Below are 15,772 nucleotides of genomic sequence, written 5' to 3'. Positions count from 1 at the left end.
AGACGCGCGGTCCTCCCCTCGGCCGGCCCGGCGGCGGCTCCGGCGCTCCCCGTGAGGCAGCGCGGCTTCAGCCCGGTAATTCCCGGGAGCATTGCTGGGAGCTCGGGGTGGGGAGCGGGAAGCGGGCCGGAGGTGGAGCGGCCATGGGTTCGGGGGGGGGCTGCCTCGGCGCGGCTGTTCCGGCGCTCCGGGGAGGGATGGTGGGGCTGTGCCCCGGGGAAGTGGCGGCTTCCCGAGGGGGCGGCGGCTGCGAGGCACCGCGTGTGTGCCCCGGGGCCGTGCCCGCGGGCCCCGGGCCGTGTTTGTGTTTGTGTGCGGGTCGCCGCCCCGCGCTGGCAGCCGCGGGTGTTTGCGCCTGTCCGGGAGGTGCTGCCCTACTTGTGGCCGAGCCTCCGTGCTCGGGGAGGGCTGGGACACGCAGGTGCTCCGCACAGGGACGCCTTATAAAAGGGATGAGCAGGGGAGCTTGTCCCGGCTGGAGCAGGAACACTGGAAGTGACCGCCTCTGGTGTTAGACCTTAAAGCTGTGCTTGGCCAAGAGATCCGCCGGTGTAAGATGTTATCCCATCCCGAGCACCGTGCGCTGCTCTCCTGTGCTGAGCTGGGGCTCTGGGTTTCTGTTCTATCACAGACGGAACCACAGAGTGCTTTGGGTTGGAAGGGACCTTAAAGGCCATCTGTTTCCAAGCCCCGTGCCATGGGCAGGGACACCTTTCGCTAGACCACGTTGCGCTCAGGACTCCAACCAGCTTGGCCTTGAACGCCTCTAGCGATGGGGCACCTACAGCTTCTATGGATATCCTGTTCCAGTACCTCTGTGCTGGATCCATGTCTATTCTCTGTATCCTTCATGGTGTCCAAGAGCTTTTGGTAGATTTCTGCACGCTACGGCTATGTAATTGCTGCCTAAACAAATCTTAGGAAGCAAATGATATCCCGGGGCATGTGGGAGACCAGAAACTTTCCCTTGTTAGAAATGCAGGAGTTGTGCATTGGCATCACTTTTCGGGAGAAGGCATTTGGTAACTTTCCCAGCCCTTACAAGGGGTGTGTGCTCTATTTTTTTAACAACTTGGAGAGCAAATGGTGGCTGGCATGACCATTTGCACTTGTGGGCTCTTTCTGTGAGCGCTCAGTGTTTATTCTTTCCCTGCAGGTAACCAGCCAAGAGTGTGTGGTGGTCTCTGTAAAAGCAGCTCTTGAGCCTGTACTAGGATTTGTGTAGGTTGTTCTTTTGCCATAGGAAAGGTGAGTAGGATTATTTCCATGTGTTGCTCTAAGGCTTTCTAGTTTAAGTGCTTCCAGAAGTGGACTGATATTTAAACAACTCTGTTTCAGCTAGCTCTTTCTAAATTTGTTTGAGAATTGTGCTTCTGCCTAATGTTTTATGTAAGTGAACTGGAGTTTATGGCACCCAGATGATTTTTGGTCTTTGTGTAACTGTGTTTCTTATACTAGCTAAATTTCTTATTGCTTTTGGCTAAAATGCCAACTGAACTTTGGCAAAGAGGTGCATCACCCCTATTGTTGGGTCTTAATTTGGTTTTGTAGCTTATGCAATTTATTCCTGTGGATAATAGAATAAACTAATCTGAATAATGAGGCATCTGCAGAGATAGAGCTTTCTGTGGAGCTGTTTTGTGTAGCAGCTCATACTGTGAACACAGTGTAATTTTTTTAATTGTACCTCTGGTATGTTGAGTAAGAACCAGTTGCTTTAGGTGGAAATTCTATCAAATACTCCTTTTTGTTATAAGCCTGGATCTTACAGAGTGCAGTTTAGTGTTGGGTCTGATGTGACATAACATCTGACTCCTAGCAATAGGTGATTTCTTTGCTTAAAGTGCAGCTGATTATCTGGAGTGGAAAAAGTGGACTGTGCAGGCAATTTTGTCTGAGATGTTCCTTGCCCTACACAAATCTCAGCCTGCATTTGCACGAAATAATACTTTCTTTTGTATTTCTTGAGTACAAAATTTTTGTATTTTGTATTGTGTGTCAAACAATACTTCCTGATACTCTGTAAAAATCTTAAGTCCTCAAAGGCTTTTTAATCCTGAGCTGTGCCATTAGGCAGAAGTTAGCATTGAGGGGGTTTTGCATAGTGCCTTTCTGTGATGTAAACGCTGTCTTAACATGAGATTAGAGGAGAACTAAGCTGCTGTTACAAGCAAGATCAGATTCCTGAATTTAACTTCTCTAGATGCTTTTTTTTTGAAAGTCTGGAAAAATTAATGCTGGTATTGTGCTGGGTGTTTCCCAAAACCTAGAATGCATGGGCCTGTCCCATCCTGCTGACCTAATTCAGGGTCACACTGGGCTTGAATTTGAGATACTTGGAGTGTGATGGAAGCAGCTCCAACTGATTTGAGATGATGGGAGCTCCCTTAAGTGTGTTTCCTATGGAAATAAGCCCAAGCTTGAGAAATCAGAGCTCAGTCTCCCACTGTCCATGGTTTTGAGAGCACTTCACATTCATCTGAGGTACAGCAGTTCCCCCAGTGCAGAGCTGTGTTTTTATATTTTTCCCCTGCTCTGTCCATTCCATCTAGCTTGTGTCTCAGGGCAGAGGGATAGGTGGGGTTTTCAGAGTTGCAGTCCTGTGTTAGATGGACCTTTCAGGCATCCCATCATCTGCTAGCAGATCTTTGACCACCTTGGCAGACCCTTGGATGTGTTGTTAGAATGTATCTGCCATTGAAGACAGTCCAGAGGTGATGCTGCTTGGTCAAGAAAAAAGAGAAAGGTACTGTTTGGCCTTATGAATGTGTAGCTGTCTGACTTAATGAGGACAGCAAATAGGCCTTTTGTGCCCACTCCAAAAGTAGAAACATTAATCCTGGTGCCCATGAATCTGGCATTGTAATTCACAGACAGGAGAGGAAAAATAGACTTGAAAGTCAGGAAGAGGATGGGATAATCTGTGAGGTCGCTTGCAGATTCAGTAAAATGAGGACTCACTAGTTGAGCATGGCATCCCAGAGTATCTGTGTTGTCACACTTGAGCATGGAGGAGGTGGCCTGGGGAAAAAATCAAGCATAGACTGGCATAATTAGCAGGACAGGATGGGGATATGAGGAAATTATGCAGAGTGTGATTATGTTGACATCTGCTTTGAGAAAAGCTGATAAGGTTTTGTGTGTTGCCAGTTGCAGTTCTGAGGGCCACAGCTGCTGTCTGTGCCTGCATCCCCTCAGAGCAGTGAGGGTCTGGAGAGCTCTCATGGGCTCGAGCTACATGTGGCACCTCAGAGTCCCCCAGTGAGGGAGATTGCTGCTCTGGGAGCCTGTGGTACTGACTTAGGCTCTGTTTAAGCACTTGAGGGAAACCTGTAGGCTGGAGCAGCTTGTACAAATCTGCTCCTAATCAATTGTTTAAGTGGGCTAGTTGCAACAAGCTGGGTGAAGAACGGCACTTTCCTTCCCACGTGAGGTCTCTTGGTTTGGAATTCCTCCCACTCTCAATTGTAAAATCATACTCAGCAGACGCTTGTTTTGTTGGTTGTTTTGAGTCTGATAGTTGTTTACTTTTCACTGCCATTTTGCTACTTGTAACACATTATCTGTGGGATGTTTGATGTGTGTCTCTCATGTCTTTGTCCAGATGTATCGTTATTAGATGCCAGACCAGCTGCCATCTGTGCTAAGCTGCAACCAAAATGGCAAAGTATAGGCTCGTTCTCCTAAGACATGGGGAAGGAGCCTGGACCAAGGAGAATCGCTTCTGCAGCTGGGTGGACCAGAAGCTGAGCAGTGATGGGATAAAGGAAGCTCAGAACTGTGGCAAACACCTCAAAGCGCTGGGCTTCGAGTTCGACCTCGTCTTCACCTCAGTGCTGAGCCGCTCCATCCAGACTGCCTGGCTGATCCTGGAAGAGATGGGCCAGGAGTGGGTCCCCATCCAGAGCTCCTGGCGGCTGAATGAGCGTCACTATGGAGCTCTGATCGGGCTCAACAGAGCAGAGATGGCTCTGAACCACGGGGAGGAGCAGGTGAAAATCTGGAGAAGAAGCTATGATGTTACTCCACCTCCCATCTCTGAATCTCACCCCTACTACGCAGAGATATACAATGACCGCCGCTATAAATGCAGTGATGTCTCTCAGGAGAATCTCCCAAAGGCTGAAAGTCTCAAAGATGTGCTTGATAGACTCCTTCCCTATTGGAATGAAAAGATAGTGCCAGAACTGAAAAGTGGCAAAATGATTCTTATCTCTGCTCATGGCAACAGCAGCAGGGCATTGCTGAAGCACGTGGAAGGTAAGGGCCTTTGTTTTAGCCTTCCCCTCTCCTTCTTACTCAATAGCTTGGAGCTTTATATCTTACTCTGTAGTGTATATTACTTACCTGGGCAATGTCTGTGGTCTCCAGGGAAGAAGTAGAAGGTTGGTCAAGGAAGCAAACTGGGACATGTGGAAAGGTGAGAGAATTACTTAGGTTCCTGTAGTTAAGGAAAGGGCCAGATGCTTTAATTCTATTTCTCATTGTTCATTTAAAACTACTGTATTGAAACAAACTTGTTGTTGGTTTAGATACACAAAAGCTCTGCAGGCTGACATTATTTTTGGGTTTTTTTCCAGCTGCTTTTTCAGGTCTGTGATAATCATCTCTTAATTAAAAAAACATTGCTGTAACACAGCAGAATTAAAGTGCTTGGCTTGGGTTGTGGGAGATGTTCTTGTTACTCTGATCGGTCACCTTGATAATTTTTTATTTAAAATTTATGTGACAGGGAGTAGGCACTTGCTAAAGCTTGTGCAAGTACTGCACCATATCCCAATATAGAAAATGCATCCCAATAAACAGCCAAATTGGTAGCTTAGCAAGGCTGTTGATTTACCACAGAATGGTTTGTGGTGGGAAATATCTTTTAAAGGCCATCTAGTCCAGTCCCTGTGGAATAAGCAGGGACTTCTTCAACTAGATTAAGAGTCTGTTAAGAGTTGTTCAGCTGTTAAGAGTCCTGTTCAACCTGGCCTTGAATGTTTCCAAGAATGGGATCTCTGCTGCCTCTTTGGGTAACATGTTCCAGTGTCTTACCAGCCTCATCATAGGAATTTTCTTCCTTGTATCTAGTCTGAAACTATCTTCTTGTAGTTTAAAGCCATTACCCCTTGTCCTGTTGCAAAAGACCCTGCTGAAAAGTCTGTTTCCATCTTTCTTAGAGGCCCTCTGGAACCTTCTTTCCTCCAAGCTGAACAGCCCCAACTCAGTCTTTCCTAACAGATGTGCTCCATCCCTCTGTTCATTTTTGTGCCCCTCCTCTGATCCTGCTCCAGCAAGTCTTAACCTTGACTGGAAATCCCAGAACTGGTCTTGAAAAGGACCTATTTGTGACTTTATGATAAAAAATATCCTTTTCATTGTTAGTCTTCCCTCCCTTCCTCTTTCATCTCCTGGCTTCTAGGTCATCCTAAACTGGAAGTTGAACTATATTAATTTCTTTATGGGTAGAGCAGAATTTAGTGATTATATATGTGTGAATGCAGCCTAGTACAGTTGTAGTTACAAATATGCACAGACTGGATTGTGTCCACTCAGTTTTGTGTTTCAGTTATAAAATCATCTGTTCTGTGGCTCTGCCTGCTGAGTACTTTTTGCATTTGGCCATGCTGGAACTGTCAGGAGTCTGAAGCCTGTGAAATGAACAGGTACAAATGGCATCTGGACCTAGAGAGGCTGTGAATGCTGGGCTGCAGATCACTGCTTGGAGGAAGGAGGAAGGGCTGGTTCAGTCAGTTCCATGATGTGGTCAGAGTGGTTGTCCACACTGTGTAAAGTGATCAAGGGAAAAGGGGAAGAGGGATCTGCAGCTGTGGTGACTCCCCTGCCTCCCAAGAGCTGAACCAGCTCCATGAAACCGTGCTGGCCAAGCCCTTTGTGGGTGAAATGGTGACAGCTGAATGTAGGTTCCTGCAGAGCTCCTTCCTTGTGCAGGCCTGCAAACAGGGGCTGGCAGCATCAGGGACTGGCAAGGGCTGCTTTGGATTTAGCATGGCTGGATTTCTTGCTGCACTGAGATCAGAGAGGAGCAGTGCTGCAGATCTTTTCTTTTGGGACAGTTGCTAACTCTGTAACTCTTCCAGGAGTGCCCATACTCCAAGTATAATAAAGCTGTCCTTTGTCTTGCAGTACACCTTCACCCTCCCAGCATATGCTTACATAGGGAAATGTGAGCAATCCCTGGCAGAGGATCTGGTTCTGGTGTTTTTTTGTGAGCTACCCCACACAGGAACAACTGGCAGGTACCTGCTGGCTCTCCTGCCCTCTATGTAGTGGAGATTTGATTTCTGAAGAGCTTGTCTGAAGGGTAGCATGGACAGAGCTTTGAGACCCATGGTATTACAATCTGCCTTTGTTGTTTTGTTTTTGTTGGTTTTTGTTTTATCCTTTGGCCTAAAACTAGCTGGATCTACAAGGTTCCTGCATTGCTGGCTGTCTCTCCCTTTCTCTCCTGAAAGGTTGTGAGTTTCTCTGGAACCCTGCTAGAGTTGGACTTGATTCAACAGTGCTTAAACTCTGCCATACTTAAACTGTATTTATAGCACCCACTGTGAAATGGGCTGTGTTTTTGTGTGTGGTTTTTTTTTTATAAGCTTAGTGTGTCCTGCACTTGAAGGGAGTTTTCTAAGCCTCTCCAGTTTAGCTTTTTTTTCCTTTTTTTTTCTTTTTTTTTGGCATTTTGAAAACTGGGCTCCAAATGCCTCGAGCAGCAATCTTGCACAGCTGTTTGGATGTCTTAGTCATGATGTTAACTTGATCTTGGAAGATGTAGCTCAAACTTTAAATGGCAGGAAATAGGAATGTTTTCATTCAGTTGGATCTGATGAAACAATTCTAATTGTTTCAGTGTCAATTTGAGTTTTTTTCCCTAAAAGACTACAGACTACCCCTTGAAGTTATTATTTCAAGGTGTTCTCTTGCCTGCAATTCTCTGAATCTGTGCTGTCCTTGTTCTGAGTAATTGGTAAAGAGCTGGACATGTAGTTCTGCTTTCTACTCACATGCAATCATTGGAGTAACAGTATCAGGCTCAAAAGGCTTTGATTGTGGGTTTGGGTTTTGTTCTTGTTTTCTCCTTTTACTGCATGGACCTCATTAAGGTGTATGGAATGTTTGTAGAATCTGTCATGCTAAATGAGCATCCTGGATCTATTTGCAGGTGTTTTTTCTCAACTCTTTGAGGGAGGACAGTTTTCTCTTTATCTAATAACCAGTGCTTCATATTGGAGCCCTCTTGACAGCACCCTTTTATGAAGACTTACTTAATACTTACACAAGTAATACTTGTGACCACTTTGCCCTGTTTCTGTTGAAGTGCTTCCACAGCATCAGGAATATCTCTCCACCTTTATCCCCAAGTAGGCTGGGGTTGGGGGAGCTTTTGGGAGGGGATGTAGCCAGGAGAGCTGACCCAAATTGACTAAAGGGATATTTATTCCTTACCCCATATGATGTCTGCTCAGCAGTAAAAGCTAAGAGAAAGGAGGAAGGGCATTTGTAATGACATTGGAGCAATAACTCTGCATATTGGAGCCTTGATTAGTGGGAAGTGACTGGATTGCCTGCTGATGGGAAGTAGAGAATAAATCCTTTGTTTTTCTTTGCTTCTGTGCTTGGCCTCTACTTTTGCTTCTGTAAACTGCCTTTATCTTGGCCCACAAGTTATTTTTGCATCTTTTCTCCCCAGCCATTGTGCTGAGGATGGGAGTTCCTTCTTGGTGCCCCCATCCACTAAAGCCTGGCTGTGCAAACCTAACACAGACAGAAAGTCTTGGCAGACGTGAGTGAAACAAATGTAAATGATGTGCACTATGGTTGTAACCCACACATCTTTCTTTCCTTAAAATTTGCACAGCAAGTTGACATTCTGTCAAGATCAAAAGCCAGATTCTAACACTCTGCTAATTTCCCTCTTCTGCCCTGTTGAAGTTAAATCTTCTGTCAGCCTGCAAGGAGGGCAGAAAGTGGCTCTGAATATTTACCTTACTAGACTAAAGCTTTATTATTTTCATTAAGCATGTGGGAAGGATGCTATGACCTGATTTGGAGCTCAGTTACAATGCACCAGTATTTAACAAGCTTTTGTGGCTGAATTTATGCATTTGATCATGTGTATGATCTTTTATTGGATGAATCACCTGGCCTCAAGTGCAGTTGACATGCAGAGAGGAGAGCTGTTGTTATTCTCAATAGCTCTTGTGGGTTTGGGGTTCCTCTGACCATAGGAATAGAAGGGAGGAACTTGGTAAGAACAGGTGAGAGGGAAGGAGAATCTGAGCCAACCCCTGTGAAAGTGCTGTAGGTGCTCAAAATCAGTGGGGTTTGTCTCTGTAGGACTTTGCAAGCTACAAATACTTCTAAACACTCCATGGGCTACCACATGAATGTGAAGCCTTAAGCTTGCCTGGAGATAATTCCAGTTTGTGTTTGGTTACCCAGTTTGGTTAAATGGAGGATAAGTGAGCTGGGGAAGAATTTTGAATGTAATTTTGAAAAGTCTCTTATTGTAATAAGTGCTGTACCAAATTACTGTAGAGTTCCTGTACCTGCTTCCTGCTGTACAGGTGAGGAACAGTGTTCTCAGGGCACAGCATGGCAGATGTCCACTTGAGGAGTGCAGTTGTCTGCTGAACTTTTATCTGAGCTCCCGAGGAAGTCATCCTGAGTACTTCAGTAATGTCTGTGGGTTCTCAGGACTATAAGTAGGTAGGAGCTGGGTTTTAAACCCTCTTGGGCAAAGACTGCTTCCAGCAGCATGTTAGAATCTGAAACACAGAGTGTGTGCAGTTTTGTTCTTGGTGCTTAGCTCTGAGATCCAGAAAAACACTGAATTTCATATAACATGAAATTTATGAGCATGTTTTCATAGTGATACATGAAAACAACTGTTAAAGCAATATAGAAAAGCTAAAAGTGAGTGTAAATTAGAGAGTTTTCTTAAGTCACTGAGTGAAAAAGTTAGAGTTTAAAATAGTTTAGATAGCAGAAGGCAAGAGGGAGGATTTAGAATGTTGTCTCTTTTCCTTCATTTTCTTCTAAAAGTTTTTGGGTAATAGTAAAGTGATGGGTTAGAATATGCCACAGTGCAGCACACAGGTGATGTTTCATTAGGTCATTAAGAAAAATAATATGTGTCTATTGTTAATTGGATAAGAATGGGTATAAAGATAAAAAAACTGCATAGTTCAGGGCCATTTTGTGCTTTCAAAGCCAAAGTGAGCCACAAGGCCATTTTGTACCATCAAAACAAAATGAGCCAGGTTGTGGTGAATTGAACTTGTGTAGATAGTCTAGAGAGACTTACCAAGTTTTGTAATAACATCCTAATAAACACGAGAAACAAGATCCTAACAAGCTTGGGAGTTTTCTTCAAACCCAGAGAACTGAGATAAACTCAGTTTTACTCCCTTCTTGTGAGGGAGTATCCCAAAGGAGCTCAGCCCAAAGGGGACTGAGAAATCCAAGAATGAAAAGTGCAGAAGAAGCACAGCAGCAGAATCAAGAGAGAAAAAAGAAACAAAAAGAATTATTAAAAAGTTAGAGCAGCACAGTACTTCAGCAGTGCTTGGGTATTAAACTGGAGGGAAGTTGCTTCTTCAGAGGTCTTATTTACCAGTGCACCTTGTAGTCAGCACTTGAGATCTTGCCCTGATTTCACCCTTCCCTGTGCCATGGGCTGGCTGGGGGCACAGTCCAGCAGGAAAAGGTCAGCTGGTTACAGTTACAGCACATGGAGTAACTGGATAGCAGTCAGCTCTCACTGCAGCCACCAGCACTGCAAGGAGTGCTCCCTGTGTGTAAAAGTGTTCAGCTTTTCCCCAGGATCAGGACTGATGGGCACAGAAACAGCTTTTTGGATTTAGGATATTGATTTTTCTTACCTATATTATGTTTTTACAGACAGTAAGCATTTCTACACTAACCTAACAAGCTGCAAATGGCAACCTAGGGCTCTGTCTGCAAGGCCTTTTAAGCATAAACTATCCAATTATCCAATGCCAACTAATTTATTTTTACTTTTAGCCCAATAACCAAACACCCATGTCCCACACTTCTCTATCCAGTCGTCCAACACCACCCAAAACCATGAAAAAAAGAGAAAGGCAAAGACAAGCCAATGCCCTAGAACATCCATCTTGTTTGTCATTCACTACTATTACCTCAAACTCTAAGTTTTTCACCCAGTGACTTAGCATAATTCTGTCTAACTCACATATTCACATTCCCAGCTTCTCCACTCAGTTTTAGAAGCCTTCTCCACGGTCTTAAGTTAAACCCAGTGTTCTCCTGAGTGCCTGAGCCTGTCAGCACAGCTACAGGGACATTTTCTGTGCCTGGCACTCCAACACTTGGCTGGGGAGTGTTCTGGTGAGCTCTCCCTGCAACCAAAGAGCTTGTGTGACCAGCTTGCTCAGCTTCTTGCTTCCTGAGGAACAGAAATACTGCACACAGCAACAGGACACTGCTGTTTCTTTAGGATTTTTATCTGATTTCAGCTTGTGTTTCCAGACTTCTGGCTGTGGGGCAGCACTTGAGTAGGAGGAAAAGTCCTGAGGAGAAAACCATCATGTTTGCTGCTGTGTGTTTATCCTAGGCTGCACTGTTTTGCTTTGTAAATTGATACTAGTTGACATTGTGGTCACTTTGTGTTCTGTAAAAACAGTAAAATGCATTTCTGAATCCATGTAGCTACAGCTAGTTTTGTTTAATCCATCTCCAGAGGAAACTTTTAAATATCATGTCTCCTGACCACATTATGTGGTTTGCCTAAACTCTCCTGCATGACTTCATCTGTTTTGTGTGTATATGAATGGTTTAGTCTGGGAGACTGAACTTAGGAGGTGGTCAGAACACTTCCTAGATATAGATTCTCTGGGAATATACATGCTGATGTGGGTGTTGTTAAAATCTAATGCTTAAGAATCCTTGAAATAAGAGCTCAGGCAGCTTGGCTGCTTGTTTTGCAAACAAAGTCCTTGAGAACAGTGCTCGTGACTGGTGAATGGATATAGTATTTTTCCCATTAATTTCTGTGCCATTTTTAAATTTTAGATATTCTTTGAGGTTTTTTCCTCTGTAGGTCTGGTACTGTGGCCTACACCTGATAAATTATTGTCCCTTGTGTGCAAGAATTGCTTAAGCTGAGTGTGTCTTCAGTGGACTGATGCTCAATATGTAACAAGGTGTAAGTTTTTTGTAAAGGCTGGTGCCCTTCTGAAACTCAGGGCTCACCCAAGTGCTGGCCATAAACCAAGAACAGGTCACTGCAAAAGTTGGGTGCTGGTGGAGTCACTGGGCAGTGGCACATGATCCTCACCTCATGAACAGTTCTGTTTTTTTCTCAACTGTTGTCACCCCAACAGCTGAGTTTCTTTACTCGTGTGTGTTTTCCTGTTAATATGATGGCTCTGCTTTTCTGCTTAATGTGAAAATCTCTGGTAAATTTACACCCCTGTGTTCTGAGGACCATCTGTTTTGTCAGCTGCTCCAGGAGAATGTTTGCTTGGTGCACCTTGGTCTAGTTCATACGGTGTCATCATTTTAGAAGCTTGGTCATGTGCTTTTTCCAAGTGAATTACTCAAAGCTGTGCCCTGCTGCACAACAGCAGGCTGCTGCTGGGACCTCAGTGCTTCTGAAAAGGGGAGGGAAAGGGAGATCTTGACATTCCCAATGACACTAACTTGCTTTTGCCTGATTTTTTTGAGGGTTGATGTCTTTGCAGTCACTGCTTTCAGTGCAACTATTTAGAACTTGTGTGGAAACTTTACTAGGATGTTTGGTCTTGAAATTTACTTGGTGTTCTTGGATGTGCATTTGATAGGAAAACAACCTGCAATTTCATTGAGATGAGAGCCCAGAATATTTTAATTACACAACTGTGTAAAATAAACTTTGTTTCCAGTACACATGTGCACACATTCCTTTAGTTAAGTGGAAAAAAGTACAAGTTGGCTTTTCTGCCTCCTTTTTCTTCCCCTCATTTGAAAGTGGAAATGAATATCCTATATGTAGTAATTCTGAGAATGCTGTGGACCCTGCTATAAACTTGTTTGTGAGAAATCAGGTGTGGGCAAAGAGTGGTTCTCACACAAGAAGAATTAAATACTGATTTTTATGACAGTTGGTGTGATAAGAGCTGCCCATAAAATTTAAGAGAAAAATTAATCTTGTTGTCCTGCCTTTTTAAGGAGTGTGTATTGGCTGTGTGGCAGAGGTTGTTTCATGTTGGAATAGCACATGTGGAATCTCATCTTTTGTGATGTGTGAGCTGGGAAATTATAGAGGGGAACCTATTGTACTCCATGTCCTGTACTGAAGGAACAGTCTCCAGGGCAATCTCATCCTGTTTATTTCACACGTGTAGGCTGAACAAGTGAAGGAACTGTCTTCACCTTGGTGGGAATTCTCTCCTTCAGCTGTTCCTTAAGCACTTCCCAAGCTGTGGCCCAGCTGGGAATTGACCCTTGAGTGGCTGCTGGTGTTGATGGGGGTTGGAAGTTGTCCTTGAGTGTTGTAAGACCAGGAAACCTCAGAAATAGGCACTGAGGAAGCTGAAGGTGTAACTCTGTTCCTTTTTCCTTTGGCAGGCATCTCCGATGAGGACATCATCAATGTCACCCTCCCCACTGGTGTGCCCATACTTCTTGAACTTGATGAGAATTTGCACCCTCTGGGCCCTCACCAGTTTCTGGGTGATCAAGAAGCTATCCAAGCTGCCATCAAGAAAGTGGAAGATCAAGGGAAAGTAAAAGCTGCTGAGAAGTAAAAATCCTACTCTCTATCACAGCTGTGTTCAGTGTGGTAGTGAGGGTGTGTGTATGACTGCTAGTTTGTGCTGTGTGAATGTCTCAATTTCAAGCACTAAATAATTGGAAGGGACAATTGTTGAGTCTCAGGTTGGTAGTTTAACCCTCTGCCTTTTCAAAAACTGGAATTCATTGCAGTTTTGCAGTGTGAGGTTTTCAATACTGGAAAAGGAAGAGATGATTCAGGTAATGAAAACTTGCAGGGCAGTCTGCCCCAGATCCACCACGGAGGATGGTCCAGTAGAGAAATAAAGGGATGTGTTCTTGGTGTCTGCCAACAATCAATCCTCATCTGTTAAGGAGAGAAGCACCAGCTTACTGGACTAATTAAAGTCCAGGATGTTACAGGCACTAAAACTGTCACTGATAAAATGGAACCAGGTAACTCTGTTATCAAATATGATTTTTCTGTGTCACAACAGCCGTGTCAATTTGTTCTCAATAGATTTCCTTCAGTCTTTCAGAATGCTTCCAGCTGGAAAACTCTCTGCCTTTGTTTTTCTGAGTCTTCTGTGGCCAGTTCACGGTCCAGAGAATTTTGTAGAGATGTTCTGACTATTAGAGTTTACACTTTATTCAGTTTTTAAGGAATCCAGATGGAATCCCTTTTCCTCCACCATCTTTGCAAAGCCTAGCATCACTGCATTTTGCTGGTTTGCAGTAATAGGATTTAAGTCAGACTTTAATCCACAAAAGAAGCACAAGGGTTTTCTGCTCTGTTTATCATGTAGCTCCTAGTGAGGGACCTGAATAACTTTGAAAGACTTTGGTAAGATATACTAGAGGTTTGATCACCCCTTTTTCGAGTTGATAAATAATTCCTGCTCACCTCAGCAAAAGTGACCTAGGGAAAAACCCCTCTTTCCTGAGTTGCAAAGGTATCTTGATAAATGTGTTCCACAGTAACATTACTGTGGCATTATCAAATTCTCTGAAGGGCTGGAAGAGATGCATGAAGCATGTCAGAAGTGTTGCTGGGTGCAGCTCATTCAGCCATCCTGCTGGTAAGGAAGGATATTCTGCCATGCCTGAAGGTGGTCCCCTGTAAACCTCTCCTCACAATTGTAGCTTGATTCCTGCAGAGTGTGGCCTTGCTGTTGTTTGGCACTGGATTTGACCAGTTCACCCTGTGGTTGGATGCAGTGTATCAGGTGTGGCAGCCCGGTGTTCTCTTTATCTACACAGGCACCAGAGTAATTCCACTTTTGAAGACTTGCTCTTAATCTTACCTGCAAATATGAAACTGTTAAAAAGTTTATATCTGACCCACTGTCTCAACACCTGAGCATCTGATTCTGACCTTGGATATCAACCTGGGTGACACCTGTGCTGCTTGAGCTGAATGTGTTGTCAGCATGGCCCAGCTATAAATCTCAATGTTGATGAGCATTTCCTTGATGTGATGCTAAAGTTTTAAAATCCTGGAGGAGCTGCTGCTGCAGCAGTGAGCAGCTCTGTAGCTTGCTTTGTAAGTGTGAGAGGATGTTTTTTCCTTTGAGGAGAGCAGTGTGACAGTGTGGTGTGCCTCTGACAGTCTTGCTGACGTGTGGAGCAAGGCTTTGCAGGTCTGATGCCAGCTCACATTAGAGTAGCACGTACTCCATAACATTCTTCTTTATAGAAGGTAGTTTCTCATGCATGAATGGTGCTTGGGCTTCTCTTTGGTTTTGTTTTTGTAGCCCTTGCAGTAGGAACAATGCTACATAAAGCTGGTAGGTTTCCTCTTTCTTTGTACAAGAGATATTTCAGTGTTTTTTGGTTGTTTTGGCTTTTTTTCCTCTGAAATGCTATTGGCAGCTTCTCTGCTACTTAATTTTGATACTGACTTAGTTTCTGGGGTTTTAGTTTCTGTGCTTAGAGTAACTCTGAGTTTTAGTTGGTAGTTTACAAGTGAGTGTCACAGCATTAGATTGCTGATCAGCAAACATTCACATGTGGAAACCCTGAGAAGGCTCACTGGCACTCAAGTGAATAAACTCTTCCCCAAACATTAAATAATGTGTGAAGCTTAATATCAAGTAAATGTTACTGTGGACTTTAAACCAGACTAGCAGAGCCACCTGTTGCCAGTGGGAACTGGATGCATCCAGGTGTGTGAGCACCCAGGGCACATCCATATCCCTTTGGCATTGTGCAGTTATACTGTGGAACTTCTTCAGGATGTGACACACAGCTGGAATATGCTTGGAAATGAACCCAGCTGAATCTTTTCTTTCCCTTGTCTGAGAACCCATGAGCTCTTCTGTGGGCAAGGAGAATGGAAAAGTGGGTTAGGGAATTTAGGGAGCATTACTTGCAGCTGAATGGATGGAATTGACTGAAATCATCCTTTGAGTCATGGACAGGAAGAGGAGAACACAGGTGTGATGTTTTCAGGAGGTGCTGCGTGAGATGTGAACAGTTACAGGGAAGTTTGACTTTGTTTGCTTGGATTGTGGCTCCAAAGTGATGGCAGGATTTTATGTGTACATCTGGCAGCAATAACACCTCACAAAAGTATCAAGTGGAACCAACTGGGGATTTCACTGTGCTCTTTAAGATTGTTTTAATGCCTTGCAATTCTGAGTAACCTTTTAAACTAAATTATTAATAAACCTTTAATTAAAATCCTGATTCAGAAACCATGTCTGTTGAAGAACAGAAACCAAATTCCATCAACAGTGGCATAAGGATTTCTGATCTTCAGGCATGGTTGCATCAAGAGGGAGAAATGAGAATCTTGCTTTAGAGATCAGTGGTTGGGAAGCATTTTTCCCTGTGTTTGAGTGTGCCTCAAAGTCCAATAAGGTAAATGGTGTTTTTACAGTTAACATGATGGATGTGGTTGATTTGGTTTGTTTATGCATTTTTAACTTGTGGTTCAGTAGCAGTAATAGCTCTAGATCCTCTTGAAAACCTTTGTAAATATGGTGGAGCTGGCAGGTTCTTTATAACTCAATAAATCATCTAAAATAAAATTTAA

The 15,772-nt window shown here is 43.9% G+C and overlaps 1 protein-coding gene across 5 annotated transcripts in view; it reads left to right on the top strand.

The window, feature by feature from the left end:
- The window catches only part of BPGM (bisphosphoglycerate mutase), a 34,368-nt gene extending 18,596 nt beyond the window's left edge, over window positions 1-15,772 (top strand). Inside the window, exons 1-4 of one of the 5 annotated variants that reach the window (XM_015627390.1) lie at window positions 1-75; window positions 1,157-1,248; window positions 3,605-4,260; window positions 12,592-15,772. In XM_015627390.1, coding sequence (XP_015482876.1) covers window positions 3,660-4,260; window positions 12,592-12,770 — 780 coding nt within the window. In that variant the 5' untranslated portion in view covers window positions 1-75; window positions 1,157-1,248; window positions 3,605-3,659 and the 3' untranslated portion in view covers window positions 12,771-15,772. Of the gene's footprint in view, window positions 76-536; window positions 552-1,156; window positions 1,249-3,604; window positions 4,261-12,591 lie in introns of those variants that run through there. The other 4 variants (XM_015627392.3, XM_015627391.3, XM_033514463.1 and 1 more) reach the window with 4 other exon arrangements.

Source organism: Parus major, chromosome 1A (genome assembly GCF_001522545.3).
Source record: "Parus major isolate Abel chromosome 1A, Parus_major1.1, whole genome shotgun sequence".
Taxonomy (NCBI): Eukaryota; Metazoa; Chordata; class Aves; order Passeriformes; family Paridae; genus Parus; species Parus major.
Note: the sequence above shows the minus strand (reverse complement) of the source record. Positions and strands in the feature narration are given on the sequence as shown.